General features: G+C 27.9%; 1 protein-coding gene across 5 annotated transcripts in view; it reads right to left on the bottom strand.

Annotated features, from left to right (window-relative positions):
• LOC129983823 (LIM domain-binding protein 2-like) overlaps positions 1-17,621 on the bottom strand; it is a 125,828-nt gene that overhangs the window by 9,993 nt on the left and 98,214 nt on the right. For 3 of the 5 annotated variants that reach the window (XM_056093472.1, XM_056093474.1, XM_056093473.1), the window contains 5 exons: positions 7,560-7,635; positions 5,402-5,504; positions 4,261-4,433; positions 2,481-2,546; positions 512-634 (listed from right to left, as the gene is read on the bottom strand). In XM_056093472.1, the coding sequence (XP_055949447.1) occupies positions 512-634; positions 2,481-2,546; positions 4,261-4,433; positions 5,402-5,504; positions 7,560-7,635 (541 nt within the window). The remainder of the gene's footprint in view (positions 1-511; positions 635-2,480; positions 2,547-4,260; positions 4,434-5,401; positions 5,505-7,559; positions 7,636-17,621) is intronic. The other 2 variants (XM_056093475.1, XM_056093476.1) reach the window with 1 other exon arrangement.

Below are 17,621 nucleotides of genomic sequence, written 5' to 3'. Positions count from 1 at the left end.
AAAACAGACATCTGATTAAAAAGTTGATACAATTTAAAATATTTTGAGGGGGAAGCATAATTATTAAGAGGATTGTTTTGAAGTGAATACAAAGTAGTAACAATTGTTCTGGTTGTTTAAAAATAAACAAAACATGAAATTTAAAGAGCTTTAAATACGTGATAGTCTTTTCAAAATGGAAGGATAATTTTTTATTATTTGGCATCTGGAAAGGATGGGGAGACAGTCTTCAGTTAAAGGTTATTAAATTTTTTAACTTTCAATCAAATGCAGCATTTCTGCAATAGAAGTCTATTGTAATTTCAAGTCAGCATCACAAAGCAAATTATATCAAATATTATCAATTATACAAGCATCAGGCACATATGCCAGAAAACAGACAACAATTTTGAAACACTTTTAAATTTGTCTCATTTTTAAACTCATTATGAACTGTTACTATGTTAATATTTAATGAAAGAAAAAGCACATTTATAAATAAACATCTTGCAAAATGCAAATTTACACAAACCTGCAACGCAATTAAACTACGAGGGACCAATTCTCGATGTTGTCTTGTTGCAAAATGCCAAGATTTAATCCGCATTAAATCGTCAAATGTAAATTCTAGGATTAAGCGTCCTTCTGTACAAACCTAGGAATTCAAAGAACAGAATTTAAGGAATGTGAAGTACGAAAATTACACTTTACAAATAACAGAAGAAAATGCAAGCATAAGAGATTGATTACTTGCATAATAAAAATTGTTTACAGATACAGTGGAACTTGGTTAATTCAAATATTTTTAATCTGAAAATTCATTGGTAATCTAAATTCTAGTCTTTTAAATTTCTAATTGTGCTGTGTTCAAATATAAATAATTCACAATTTAAATTGTGTTTATTTGATTCATCTCTCTTTTGAATATATCTATGCTTTATAAAAAATAATTTATTTGCATAAGAATTGTATTAAATAAAGAAAGGCATAAAAAAATCTTTTGTAAAAAAATTTTGTAAAGCTTTAAACTAGATATGCTTTTTTTTTTTTAAATATTACTGTACAATCATTATAATCAAAGTTTACTACAACTACAAAGTTACTGTATGTTTACTACAACTGCTCTACTTAAAATTTATTAGTTACATATTATGCATTATTTAGATATAAAATATGAAAAATCTTTAGAACCATTTTTGTTTTACAAATTGTCATTTTCTTTTGCAGAATTTCTTTTTGTTCCTATTCTTTATTCATTCATTTGGATAAATTACATTTTTAATGTGCTCTCTGCAGCTTTGAATTACACAAGTTTCAGAGTATTTCACAGAAATGTAAGGAATTACATAATTAAGACTATTCATAACTGAAAAAAGAGCCATAAACAAACAATAAAGCCATTTAATAAAAAAAATCCAACTAGTAAAAAAAAAACTTTAGATTTGATTCCAATAAAATAATGCAGCAAAATAAAAAGAAAAGCATACAGGAAAATATTAATGAAATCTAAATAGAATACTTATTATTGCATGTTATTTGAAATTATTAACATAATAAGCTTAGAATTCAGGAGCAAATTTTTTTTTCTGATAAAAGTTCTTTTTTTATAATATTTTTCATAAAGCAATTTGGGAAACACTTCAATATTGAATAAAACATCTAGAAGCATTTAATAATAATATTTCATAATTTATTTTATCAACTAACTTCATGTCCAACATATAGCTTGCATGCCCTGTACAATTTTAAATTCATCATGAAGTATTAACTTTATGGCTCCAATAGTAAAAGCAGGAAAGCAAAGCCCACACAAGCTATCAGGGCAACTCAAATAACATAAAATGTTTTACAAAATTATTTAAATAGCAAATGATCAATACACTGATTTCAGAATCAACATACAAAAAGTTCATAATGGCAATTGTTTTTTATTGATTAAAAATTCAAAGCTGGAAGGAAAAAAATGATTATTTAGTTCAGTGCCAGTAATCTTATGCATAAATAAAATAACATTTCCTTGAGTATTTTTCATTTGAAAAATTTAGCCATGAAATTTGGATTAATCATAAAAAAATTTTAAACAAACTTATTAAGTTTGTTACATTACTTTTGAAAACAAGCAATTATTTTTAAATTCACTGATAAAAAAAAAATATAAGAAATACAAATTTGATTGCAATGTTGTTATAATATTAATAATAAAAAATATCCAATTTTGAAAAAAAAAATGTTAGTAATGAAGCAAGCCATTGAAAATTACCACCAAAAAGCATAATAAATTAGAAAATAATAATAAAGCAAAAACCATGTACCTTTAAAGTTTAATTTTCATAAAGACAATAAATCAGTATAATGATTTTCCATTTTGTATGTTTTTAACTACTTCCTTTTGGCAGTAAATTCCAACATAAAAAAAGTGAACAAACACTTGTTACCCATTTTCGAAAAATGAGGCACATTTTAGATACTTGTTTCCCCCCAATATTAGGAACAATGCTTACCACAACAGCATTATCTTTGGCAAGCTGTTCTTTCATAAGTTCATTTGGGTACTGCCCTCCTAAAATCTGTAAAATTTACATGTAACTAACTTTTAAGGCTTATCTTAACAAAAATTTAATTCAATATTTAAAGGTACATAAAATAACAAAAGTTACAAGAATTTAAAGCACCCATCAAGCAAAAAGCAATTACAGAAGCAAATAAAAGCAGCAAATACAAATAATGATATTAGTAATTAGTAAAAAATTGTTTATACAATGTTAGTAGTTTCCAATTACCATTCTAGGAAACCAAAATGGATTATATAAGACTTTGTAAAGCTTTAAAATTACTCATATAAAAAAATGCCATTTTTTTAAGCCTTATATTATTAAGCCAAACTTAAAAACCTCATTCTTATACAAAATTATGAAAAATTGGAAATGAAGTAATTTATAAATTAAATTCAGATTTAAATCTTAAAAAGTTTAAATTAAAAAAACGTAAATAAAAATATAGAAAACTGCCTCACACTTTTAGATCACTAAAATTAAAACAAGCACAGGCAAATGAATGTTTAAACATAAAGTAGTTGGTTGAAAACTGAAAAGGAAATCTATGTTAAGATATGTATTAATCTTTATAAGAATTAAATGAAATAATTTCCAGAAGAAAAGGAATTCCATTCTTTTAAAGGAAAATCTTTTGTATTATTCAAGTATACAGTACATTAAGCTAACAAATTGACGATTTCTATGTTACCAAAAGAAAAGGTTAAAAAGAAGGATATGAACAAACATATAAAAACATGTAACATTCTCACAAATTTGGCACAATATTGAAACCATTATTGAAATCTCTATAGTCTTTTTTCCCCCCTATAAAGTTAGCTAAAAAGAAGCTGCAAAAAATTTTGAATTATCATAATGTTCAAAGTGTATTAATTACTAAAATAATTATGTTGTAATAATGGGTTTATATTTCAAAATTGTCAATAACATATAAATTATTGCATTAAACATATTTCAATATAATTTTAATATTAACAATTCATAAAACAATTAAATAGGGAAAATATAAATCAATAATAGAATATCATTTCTTTCAAAATAGGGAATAAGGCTTTTTTTAAAAAATTGAAATGAGCTGGAAATAATATCACAAAATCTTATCATATAATTATCTTATAAATATTCCATATAATCTTTCCATATAATTAAATATTTTAGATTATTATTTATGTGGGACGAAAAAAATAAATTAAAGTTTATTGTAGACTAATATTTTGATCCATTGACTTTTGGGACATGGAATGTTCACATATTGTACTTTAAAAAGGGCTACAGTTCTTAAAGGAAGAATTTGAATAAGATTGAATGGCAATTAAGTCACTAAAAAGATCCTTTTGATTACCCCCCCCCCCAAATAATAATAAAGAGGAAAATAAAACCTTAGGTGGATTGATGACCTGGAAAAAGAACTGAAGATTATTAAGATCGAAAATCTTAGCCAAGCATAAGGCAACAAAGAATGGAATTCTGAGGAAGACAAGGTCCAATTGGCTGTCACACCACTGAAGATGAATATTTCAATAATCCCCTCCCCAATACATAATGATTCTTCATAACTATAATTTATGAATCTTTTCTTGAAAGCTTCAAATTTCAGAATTTATTTTGAGTATAAAATCTAAGCAACCAAATTTAATTTATACATGAAAGAAACTATACAGCATTTAGCAAATGAAAATGTTTCGAAGAACAACAAAGAAAATATATACTTCCAAAGATAAGAACCTACTTTATTGTACATGGGTTTCCCATGATGAGCAACCATTGTGCATTGATCACAGTCTAAAGTTATTGTCGTATTATGGAAAGATTCCTTGGCATGTTTGAGGCTAAAATATAAGTCAGTGACTTCACCTTCAAATATGCTTCGAAAGTAACGTGGTATTAATGTTCTTCCAATAGCTGAAAATAAACAATATCCAATTAAAATGAAATAATACATTTAAAGCACTTAATAAAAGCTCTGTTAACACTACTAACAAAAAGGCATCAAAGAATATTTTTTTTTTATTGGATACAGACAGAAAATACAAATTTCACAACATAACATTCACAATACGTTTTTTCCCCCAAATTTATACATTTGATAAAATTTATTAAATAAAAGAATATATTCTTGCTGATTAATGTTTTTTTTTTTCTTTTTTACTATTACATAAACATTAGATTAAAAAAATTGACACTAACAAGTAGCAACACCAAATTAATACATAAGTAGTTGTAAAACTAAATGAAATATTTTATTCTTCATTTTAATCAGTTAATTAATAATACAACTTTTTGGTAGGAAAAAAAAACAATCTTATATTTAAAAATAAATAACTTTATTAAAAAAAGTTCAAATAAAATCATCCAGACTTTTTTTAAAAATAAATATACATATTCTAAATTTTGGAAAATTTTGCCAGACATTCTATTCTAGCTCCCACAAAAAAATCCACTATTTTTTTACTGCTTTAATATCATAATCATAAAATGAATGCATCAATTAATCAGTACTGAAAAACCAACTGACCTACTTTGAAAAATAAATTTCATTTCTTCTTAAGGTAATCAGTTTGAAATAATTCTAATTTTTCAGGGACTTAGTACAAATATTTTGATATACATAATATAATTTTTCTATCTATTATTACTTAAAATTCCCAAAACACTTCACTTGATGTCACATATTTAAAAAAAAATCACAGACAAATTTACAATATTACATTCACCAAAAGTGCAAATCTAACTAATACGGTTCTTCTATCTAATATGGTTATTTGAAATTGTTTCTTTGATTACAGACATTATAAATACAAAAATGCAGTCATGTGCTTGAATATGAAACAATAAAAAAAAAAAAAAAAAAAAAGGGAAATGAAAATTACTATATCTCTTTGGGCCATCTTCAAGACAAAAAGTCAAGGTTAAAGTAGCATCATCTTCAAAAAATTCTGTAGCAAATGCATCCCACCATAAATTGTCGCTATCCTATAAAAGAAATAAAAATGAAAATTCTTTAAATGTATGCTACTAATTTATTATTATAAAAGTTCTATACATTTATTAATTCCCTACCATGTTTGTTACTAATAAAATCAAAATTATTAAAATAAAATTCATTAACATGACCAGATTCTTACAAAACAACTATTCTGCAAAAACCATTCATCTTCATATCAGCATTTTTTAATTACAGTCTTTTTATTATAAAGTATCTCACTCAGCTGTAAGAAATTTTATAAATACAGAATCATTTTTTAACACCATTAGAAAAAAGTTCTAAAAAATATTTAAATTCCTCTTCTCTATATATTTTGAATTTGACCTCATTATTACCAATGAACCTTGGATTAGAACTGCATTTAAGAATAAAGTTAAATTTCTACATGAGTATAAGTTGACATACTCATATAAACATGTGACATTCCATATACATAAAAATACAATCATAAAGTTTAATCAACATTTAGGAATATGGTGGAAAAGACAACCCAATCCTACCACAAAGCCCCCATAAAGGTCATAAATCAGATAATACAACCCAAGATCCTTTAAAGAATCTAATCAAAAATATACATACATTTTTTGTTTATTATTATTTTCTTCTTATAATCAAATTTACAAAATCATTATGTTTGCGATGCATCTGCTCAGGTGTTAGAATATATATATAAAAAAATAACTGTATTTTTTTTTATAGTAATTTTGAAAGCAACCTTACACAATTTCAGAACTGCAACAGTGTTATTCAAAAGATTGCCTTGTCAAATGCCTTAATTAATAAATGCAAAGCCAGTCATCAAATCAAAATAATTATATAATAAATCTCTAAGTCATAAAGCATAGCCAAAAAATATTTTAGCATAAAAAAATACAATCAAATTATTTAATACACTTTTAGAATATTGTATGCAAAAATTCTTCATCACTTTATTTCTAAAAAAATTTAGACATAAAAATTACTTCATCTAATTCATTCTTTCTCGTAAGAGAGACCAAAATTTTGTCCACAATTTATTGAAATTGACAATGAAATGATACAGGCTGATGTATTAATATTGTTTATGTATCATTTAACAAATTAGTCACCCAGGGAGTGTTTTGTCTTTTGTCTTCATTTATTTTTGGATTTATAAGAGAAAAAACTGTCCATTCATTAGATATTATCTGTATTTTGATCTTTAAATTGATTTTAAAATGATTTTTATGTTATTATAACTCTTCAGAGGAAAAAATATTTACTAAACTGATCGATTACATTGAAATCACTAGGACAAAAATAAAATTATAATACTTATGTAGTAAATGAATCATTCAGAAAAATACCAATCAAATGGTATCAGGGCATTTACTAAATATTTTTATTAAGTATTAACCATCAATCTACAGTAGTTTTTCAACATATGTAAATGATAACATTAAATTCAATCAACTGCATGCACAAAAAAGTTTAAGAAAAATAATTGCATTTTCTAAGTAACTTATTGATACATACCTAATAGATATGATTCAATTTAATTAAAAAAATACTTTAAAATATTTGTTATTTTTAAACCCAATTCTTACTTTTAAAATAAAAAATATATATACATTTTTTAATACTCTAAATAAGAATTTATCATACTTTCTTCTGTGAATTACATGAACTTTTATTCATCTAAAGAGTTCATTGATATATTTAAATTTTTATCAATACAATACGCATTCATTGACTTAGTAGCATCAATAATAAATAATAAGTAGGTTTAAAAATGAATCTTTAAGAATATAAGAATTTTCTTCTAAATCATTATTGGACACTAAATTAAAAGAGTTAACGAAAAAATATTGAGAGATAGAAAAATGAAAATAAATAAATAAATAAAAACAGAGCATCGCACAATGACTTGAATTGTTTAGATCGAATCACATATTATAAGCTAAGAATATACATTTTAATACGAATTTGCATTTCCATTTTAAAATACTTTAATACAATAAAAAACACTTGAGATGTAAAATGAAAACTTGCATTATCAAAAAATTTTTTAATAAATAGCTTACCTCAGTCCTCTGTTGAAGACGTTTATTCATTTCATAAATTCGGTAGTCTGGCTGACCAAAGTACGGCGTATGTCTCCTAAAATAATTCGAAAAAGGAGATGCATAAAAGGGGTCATTTTGAGGGCCGGGGAATCCAATCCCCGAATTCAACATGGGCTTCATGTACGAAAATATTAAAAGCACATCACAGTCAATACATCATTTGACAGTTCGTACTCTGATGCAGTTTTACATACACAGGTGAAGTTTCATAATGTCTGTTCATTTTCTCCACGTGCCAAGAAACATTTATTACTGCGCGGGGTTTTATAATCTCTACTGCGGTTTAGTGGACAATGCTAACACAGAATATAAACACTAAGATCTGATTTACAAAACAGACACAGTATACCCGCTAGACCAGTCAAGTTAATATTCTAAGTCGCTTTACGACCAACCCCTCCTTCTGAAGGGGGGGTGGACAATACTCCCTCCCCTTGGCACACCTTCATGCATTCATTCATCCACAGGAGGGAGAAGCCTATGCGAGGGTTTTCGATTCGCGCGCCACGAGGGGAGGCTGGTGTACTGGTATGACCTTGCGTAGCGCGTGGGTCCAACCAATGTTGTTACGACATAGGTGGGGAGGGAAGAGAGAGCTAAAAATTTCTCACTACTATGTGGTGGAATAGTTATTTAAGTCAGGCTAGACAGAATTAACTAAAATTTTCTTAGGACATGGGCTGATATTTCGAGCAGTTTATTTATATTGTATAAAATACTAAGTTTTTAATTTTAAAGCGTCACAACAAATAAATTTCAAAATTATTAATTATTTTATAAATTTATGTCATCACAAAAATTTGTAACTAAAAACAAAAACTTTTAATTATATTAATTATAAAATTAGGACTAATTAGGGTTAGTAATTATTATATTAAAATTATGTCCACAATTTCTGCTTATTACATTGTATTATTATTAATTTAATTAGTTACTTTATAATATTTTGGAATATTAATTATGCATTTTTAACAGTAAAAACAATTGTTTTTTAAATTTATATTTGTTTAAAGTGTCTTTATAATCTATCATAATAATTAAATAGTTCTGCCAGTAAAAAAACCATTTAGAATAATTATGATGAATTTTTTAAAAAGTATATTAAAATAAATCCCCAACATCTGAATCAAATTGTCAGCTAGGAGAAACCTCATAATGTACGTTATCTAAAGCCTCAAAATATTTAAATTCGTCATTCAATCACAATAATTTACAGAGCAAGAACTGGAATTGGAATGTGAACTTCGATTCCCTATGATGAAGTCAATATCACATACAGATCTTAAAACTTCTTTCCGCCATTTCATGACTCTATTTCCACAATGAAAATTTTCAGCGCCATTTTAAAGTTGCAAATTGAATATAAAAATGATTAAATAATTAATGCTTTCCCCGAATAAGACAGATGAATAATTCAGTCTCGACCAAATATTCCACCTTGGTTATTTTACTATTGTTCTTGTTTGTGATTTTTTTTTTAATTTTGAAAATAACGGTGCCTATTTTATTCTATCAACTATGGCATGTTCTGATTAATATAAGTAGGGAGGTAATTAGAATACACAGAGAAAAAAAAAGAAAAAGAATAATAAATCCAAGTAATTAAGGATCCCCCTTCCCCCAATTTTTATTTCTCATTTTTAATACCAAACGAATTTTAACGATTCTAGGAACATTAAGATCAAGATTACAACGACAAAACTATTCTTAATTAGGACGTCGGAAATTTAAGTCAAATTCAAAATAAAATATAAAAAATTCTCGCTTAAAAAAATTTAATTACATGTCTTGCGAACACGATAATATAAAAACGCTTTGAATTGGACAGATGATAAGTGGTTTTTTTAATAACAATTTTTTTAAATATCTATCAAATTTTAGGTGAAATCAATTGACCAGAAGACTGCCCTCTTGATTGTGGGAGTACAAGTAAATATGTCAACTACAAAATGTAAAGAGCTACATGAATAAAATTTGAAACGCTGATTTAGCACTTAAAATGTATCAAATTTTAAAACAAGTCCATCGAGGGGATGATCGTACATCAATCTGTACTTTCGCATGCATGTTAATACGAATACTCAAAAAAAATACAAAGATTAAAATAAATGTATTTTAATTTAGTTTTGATCCTACAAATAAAATTTTTATTCCATGTCAAATTTTGATTTCAGTTGATCAAAAAAAAAAAAAAAAAAAAAAAAAAAAAGGACTTTCAAACTTTATATTCAGTTTTGTTTACTATGCAACTGAAATCTTCTAAGTTATCTCTTCTCTGCTTCTTTCTTACGTGTGGGACTCTGAAAATAAAAATCTGAGAGCTACAAATGTTCACTGCCTTACCTTTTGCAATTTTATGCGAGGGGAAGGGAACAACACTTCTATAGAGTGTATACGAGGAAGATTCGGGGAGCTCAAAAAAAGATGACAGAGAAAATCTAAAAACCATCGAGACTATGTTCCTTACGACTTTCTCATATTTTTGCTCCACCAACAAGTGAACAAAATATAGCATGCATGTGCTGGGAGATTTTTCTATTTAAACGGACGGATCCAAAATCTAATGAATCTACAATATTGATATAAAGACAAGATACCAAATTTCACTTATCTAGTTTTCTGTGTGTTTGAGTTTTTTTTTTTTTTTTTTCTGAAATTATATATATATGTATATAAAATTTCGCGTCGGTATACCTGCTAAAAGCGACAAAAAGTTTAAAAAAAAAAAGGAATTAATACATTTTTAAAATATCTCGATAACAGGAAAAATTGTGCACATCAATATATGTACAGTGTATGTTGACGATACGTTGATGAATGTAATTTTCATCTATCACAAATTTAATATTTTAAAATAACAACGCATAATTCCTTTTTATTCTGCCTTTGTCACTTTAATCGACACGATACATTCGGTGATAAACCATATGGCTAATTTTACTTATTTAGACCTGAATTTTTGAGTTACTTGGGTCACATTTATTCGGAAGGACAAACTTCCATATGGTTTTTTTTTTTTTTTTTTACTTATAGGAATTCAAAGTACGAGAGCTGTCAAATCCTCAAAATCAAATTTTATGACAATTACAGTATTTTGCAGACTTCATACACGAGAATATAATAATAATAATATATTTTTTTTTATTTTATAGAATAATTTCATTAACGGATTTATTCGAAAATTTAGAGTCGCAAAAAATGAATTGCAGACGATTTCTTTTTCTGTTTTTATTGCATCTTAAGAGAATTTTATTTGGCTTCCGAAACTACTAGATTTTTCTGGAAATCTGTTGAAACCTGATAACTGTTGGTTAATACTCGTAGTCCTGTCTCAATCGATATCTCCTTGTTTTTGGTAATTGCACTAAAATTTTCATTTATGAAAAAAGATGTCAGAAACCATAGGGTAAAAATTCTCTTTCCATTGATTTAGTAAATGTAATCACACTTATTTTAGAGCTGACATGATACATGCACCTCTAGTGTTGCAATATATAACCTTATGCATAAAAATTCAAAGTGATTGTAAAATAGTGTCTTTTTTTTATTTTCTCGTACACAAAATACACACACAGAAAGAATTGTAATCATAGAGAAATTCGTACTCGATAATTTTATGAATCTCCACTTTTCAGAAATCTCTGTCTCGAAAACATATTTTTGGAATTAAGTGTAGACGATAACGTACTTAAAAATACTTTGAGTTAGATATGTGAAATTTGGCGAGTGGTCTTTGCACCATTATTGTAAATATCTATCAAATTTTGAAAGAAATCCAGTCATATGCAGTGAATCTGGCTCATTGTCCGAATATAAGTAAAAAAGACAACTAGAAAACGTAAATAGTTAGTGGATAAAATTTGGTACACAAATTTAGCAACTAGCGTGTGAATCTATATCAAATTTTGAACCAAATCTATCCAGGAGTTTAGTCTTAACATACTTTCCAACATTGGGTACCCAGTCACCTACAGCATTTCTTACTAATATATTACATATAATGTAGCATCGGCAAATATTGATTATATAATAATAAGATTATTAAATATATAATTATTATATTTAAGTAGAATAGTAAATTATAAACTAAATAGAAGGAAGGAGGTTTAAATTTTATATCAATTAGTGTATTCAATTGATATAATTATAATTATTGTATTGTATTATTGTATCAAATGTTACAGGAGCAAAACAAACTACAAATTTAGGACCTGACTTTATGTTTTATAACTCTATTACAAGATTAGCTACTATATGCTATGTGAACATCCACAGAATAATGATAGTAAATTTATTTAAACTTTCTGGGAAAATTGTAATTTCAATATGTTTATTCTTTTTGACTGACATATTTTTATTTTTCATTCAATTCTTTGATACAGTCATGCTGAATTAGAAAATTTTGCTAAAAATAAAGATTAACTGTAATCAGAAGCTAACAAACAGAACAGAAAAACAAACGGAAACAACATTTATAGAATATCGAAGGAAGATTATGAAGCAATCTTTTAAATCGTAAATTTGATAGACAAATGGTAATGGATGGCAACACAAATGTTTATCGATGTTCAATTACACACAATTTGATTTGTTACCTCCTTCCCTCTTTCGATACTTTGTCTACATGGGGCATATTGAATGTGAATCTCGTGCACTTTGAATTACGATCAAATGGCAAGAACGATTAGTGTTCCTTCCTCCTTCTGCTGCAGGGGCGGATTTAGACATTTTGTGACCCAAAGCAGAGCACATTATTAGGAACTGGTTTTAGTAATTCCACGTTTTAAGATATTTTTGATTTAACCGGCATGCTAATGATGTCGGTTAAAAATTTAATTCTCAAAATTAAATCCTAATTATAAATTTTGCGTTGAGACTTATGGCACTTTAAAGTCCGCTGATAATTATCTGTCAGCGATTTAAGCCGAATGAGCGTCTAATATTTTTTCAGTAGCGCCAAATAGGGCCAAGAGCACGACTTAGCTACTCACACGTCACACCCCTTTTTATGGGGAGGGGGGGGGGATTTCATTCACTTTCATTCACTCATCCACAGATCGTAATTTAGACCTGAATCAGAGAATGATCACCTCTGAACCACTACCCCCATCGGTATTACTCTCAACTTGGAGGACTTAGTGACCACTGCAGATTTATACGTGCGCCAGCCACCACACCCACGGAGAATCTTCGGCCGGCGGGGTTCGAACTCGCAAATTAAGGAAGGCGAATCCAACGCCCTATCAACCAGGCTATCCCAACCATATTATAAATTATAATGTATATTAATATAATAAATCATTAACTAATATAAGAATGATTTTACTTACTTAAAAAAGCATATAATTCTTATAATTGATAAAAAGGAATTATTTCAGATAAGTGCAACATTAAAAATTATCACTTCACAAGACCTGTCTAATAGGATACAACCTGACTAATTAAATGGATAATTAATATTCCAATAATTATAAATAAATAATCTTCTGAATTAGGCAGTTCCTGTTTTCTTTAACTTATCCCAGACAGTAAACTACAAAGACCTTCTACCGCACAGTTCCGAAAGTGAAAAACATTTACAGTAGAGAGAGCAGTTTTTTTTAAAGATGTTTCTCTTCTCAGACAGAAGCTTAGTTATTTCTTACTTTTTCATGACGTCATTTATCGAAAGTTTCGAAACACAAGCAGATACGAGATTCTATATCATTACTCTTCTGTTATTCGAAGAGAATAGTTAATAATGTAATACGAAACTAGACGATCACGTGTTGTCTGTTCTATTATCAGCGATGGCGTAAAATGTGTTTCCTAGAGGCTATGAAACCAAACTGACAGTACATAGCAAATTAAAAGCGACCGGATCACATATGAATAATGTAAAATGTACTTCTACGTGTCTTTGAGGTACAGAAAAAGCCTACCACGAAATAAAACATATTTTTTTAACATAGGAACCTCATGTTCAGGATTAGGCGTGGCTAAGCTCATTTTCCTAACTGGAAAAAATCTTGGATTTACGCTGAATTTTAATTACATGCAAGTTACATATCTTGTAAAATGCAAGTTACATATCTTGCATTTTACCTATAGATCAACATATAATAGCTCATACAAAAAGATTAAAAAAAAGGTTACTTATTAAGATATTTATAATTCAAAGTTAAATTTAAAATTTTTAAAAATAATTTATTCCAGTGAAAGTTCTGTTTAAAGTTTATTAAAAGTAAATAAAAATGACAGTTGTCTCTAAATGCGCATTTAAAATCACATTTCTTTTCATTTCACAAGTCAGTCCATATCTGAAAAATGTACATAAAAAGTCACCATGTCGAAGGTTCTGAAGGAGTACATCTTTTAATAGAAGAAATGCAGTATTTTAAGAATTTAATCCTAAATATGCCTATATTAGTGATGTCGAAGTTTGGAAAAGGAAGTGTCATCTCAAATGTTGTCCTTGTCCTCTAATTTCAGATTTCCTATTAGATTAGACAAAGACATTAGGCAGATAGGAGGGGTACAAGCAGGCCGATTAAGAAATTTTATTTTCCTAGTCGTCATATAAACAAGTTTGTAAGAATTTATAAGAGAGGCTGGCAAGCAGATCGACTAAAAAACACTTTATTACCGATTTGTCCAATAAATAATTTTGTAAAAAAAATGCAAATTCTATGAATGATAAGATATTAGGGTAATATTAAATTTATCGGAATAATTGATCAAGTGCTTGCATGTTTTATTATGTTCACATAGTTAAAAGAATATTTATAAAATTGAAGATCTGCTACCTTCAATAATAGATATATTGCGCAGGGAATTAGAAAGTTTGGAGACAAAATTAATAAATAAAAAGAAATGTATATTCACAAAGTTAATAAGATAAAAAAAATTAAACTAAAATAAATCATTAATAAGTTAGAAATGCACTATCTTATTAAAAAAAAAAGGCCTTATAAACATTTTAGGATTTAGATGTTTCGATCGCTTAAAATCTAAATCCACTAGTGCTTCTATGACTTACTTTTTTAAATTACTAAATCTAAGTATCAAAGCTGTCGCCGTGTAACTATAAATCAAGATGGTAATCTGTTATTCAAATTAAAACTATCCTCTAATTTAAATTGTTAATAAGATCTCGTTTCACCTAGTTAAATATCGTAGTATTATTGGCATTTAAAAATACTCAAAATCTCCTCGAAAAATTGTTCTGAAAATTAAAAAAAAATTATTAATTATTGTGAATCCTACGTAACAGCGTATAACAGCTTTTTGTGTGACAAATATTGTTAAAAAAATAATAAGATTTTTTCCGTATAATAAATCCGCGGGTTTGTTTTTGATTTTTTTCATATTCGAAAATTGTATAGTAATTGTAAGCGACCTTTTTCAAAAAACAGTGCACGCAATTTTCTCTTAAGATCCTTTTTACCAATCTGCTTTTTTTATTCTTCTTTTAAAAAATATGAATCAATGTTCTTAAAGAATAACAGTGTCGGGTTTACGATTAAGGTATTTAAGTTACAGAATTGGATCCCACTTTTTGGGGGGCCCTTATATTACTGTCCGAGAATGAGTTATAAATATACTAAATATGCCATTTAAATGGAAGTATATACAGTCACTGTATCTGGTGGTATATACCAGTAATAACATCAGAATATATCATTTAAAGAAAGAGGTTTAATTCATAACCAATTGCTACTTTGGTTAAGCACTAAATATCACTTTCAACGGGCCCCGTATTTCTAATAGCTTAAGGCTTCATCAAATCTAAATCGGCAATGATTGTACAGCATTGGCAAACTGTAGGACTCTTTAAAACCCGATTAAGAATAATCCGAACGCTGTCAAATCCTATTCCGTCCGGATGATCGACATCCTACTTTATTTCAAAAGCAAACAATATAAATCTTTCACTGTGTACACGATTTAGTTAAATGGCAGAGAGAATTCTCCAAAAGGCACGTCGCTTTCGTTCCAAAGCCAAACGTTCGGACATGACAGCACTATCCTGATTGGACGAGGCAAGAAGCGCAGGATGAAAGCCCCCGGAAAATCGCATAAAATCAATGCTTGTCAACCTCTTTGGCCAGAGATCAAAGCAGGGACACATACCTAACCCCCCCTCCTGCGAGAATCGGCTCGCCGGGAGAGTTTATCGAGCGTAAGCTTTCATCCCTTGGCCAAAAGCCGGCTTACCTCACACCATCGCGGCGAATAGACTCGTCCGAATTCCCAAGATCACAAACGGAGGGGGAGGAAAAGGAAAGAATGAAAAAGAAAAGACGTTTGTCTAGTCTTGTTTTTGTAGTTTTTTTTTGCTTCCCCCTTCGCTCAACACAATGAGAGCAGGATTAGCCCGCTCTTTTGTGAACTGTTGGATCTGAGTTGGGGTTTTGATGTTCTTGTACGAGTAAATAGATTCGCGTTCAGTAAATATTCTTTGAATTTAGCAGTTTTAAAGTGCGTTTAATTTAGTAATTATGTTTGGTTTGAGTCAACTTATTTATAAAATAACTATTGTATCGGAAACGCAATCATAGTCTATCATAATTCAGAAGTTGCTGACGATTAAAAGAATGCATTAAAAATTTATTTAACTATTACTTTTATAATCAAACGAAAGGTATTCAAAATATTTATTGGGTATGCTATAACAGTGATGAAAACATAAATTAAATACTATTTGCCTATTTTAGAAACACACACTTTTTAGAAATGCATTATTTTAATAAATGTAATTTGTCTGATTTTGCGGATAGTATAAGTAAAATTTCGGATATTATAATTTAATCTGTATCATTATATTCTGAAATGCCTCTAAATGTTTATGGTGAAAAGCTTTAAAATAATTTCAAATACTTTTTACGTGATTTATTAAAAAATACGTTATGATTTGTTCTTTTAGATTTTTTTAAATTATAAATAATAAAAAATTTATTTTAGTTTGATGTCAAAATAAGATAACACAACAAATTAAATAAATGTTTTTCTTTTAATTGTAGAGCAGGGCATTTTACGGGTTTTTTTTGTTTTTGTTTTTGTTTATAGCAAAAAAAAAAAAAAAAAAAAAATCTTGACTGCATAAAAATGTTTTCTTTTATTTATAAGCAATATATGTATCTAAAAATTCTGACTAAGGTACCTAGAAGAATCTGGATCAAAATTTGATACAAATCTATGTTTTATAGCTAAATATGTGTACCAAATTTTATCTATCTAGTTAGGGTATGAAATTTTATCCACGTTTTGTAGTTTCGAATTCCATTTTACTCGGACAACCAAATTTCCTACAGATGAATTTGTTGAAAATTTGACAGGAAACAACTAAGACGATATAGAGTTCACAGATGTATCTCCAAAAAATAGACATAATTCTAAAAATATGTTTCGCGAATTCATGAAAATGTCACACGAGAAAATTCGTCAAAAATCTCGTGTTCGGATTTTTTTTATTACTATTTCAATACTTTACTGTTTGTATATACTTCATATGAGAAAATATAAAAAGTATCTGATAAATTCAAGTGTAAAAAAATCAATATTCTATGGAATACAAGAGAATTTAAACAATACTTCGGCAAAGGCATGACCAGTCTTTTAATGAATATTTTGCAAAGTCTTGCAATGTTCATTGAATTTTGTTACCAATTTCATCTATTTGATTTTTCATCTATTTGAACTTATGACTACAGTCATTATAAATTCCCAGAATTTCAACAATTTTAATCTTCCACGGCATCTTATGTATCAAGATAGATTTTTAATTATTCCTGTTATTGCATATTGTAAGTAGGCAATGTTTTCCGTCGTAGGTATGACTGGAACAAACAGCTAAATTTAGGAATTTTAAATCGCTTTTCTCATAACACAAGCTATCTAAAAACAGTTCAATCCTATAGAAGTCGTTAAACATGAGGATTTCTTAGTCTTTTATATTCATGTCAATTGAATCCCGAATAATCAAATAAAGCTCTCGACCTTGTGTGACCTCTAGCTAAGATTCCATTAATATCTGTCACT

This window comes from Argiope bruennichi, chromosome 9 (assembly GCF_947563725.1).
Source record: "Argiope bruennichi chromosome 9, qqArgBrue1.1, whole genome shotgun sequence".
Lineage (NCBI taxonomy): Eukaryota > Metazoa > Arthropoda > Arachnida > Araneae > Araneidae > Argiope > Argiope bruennichi.
The sequence above is the reverse complement of the archived record's forward strand: the minus strand, read 5'-3'. Positions and strand labels throughout refer to the sequence as shown.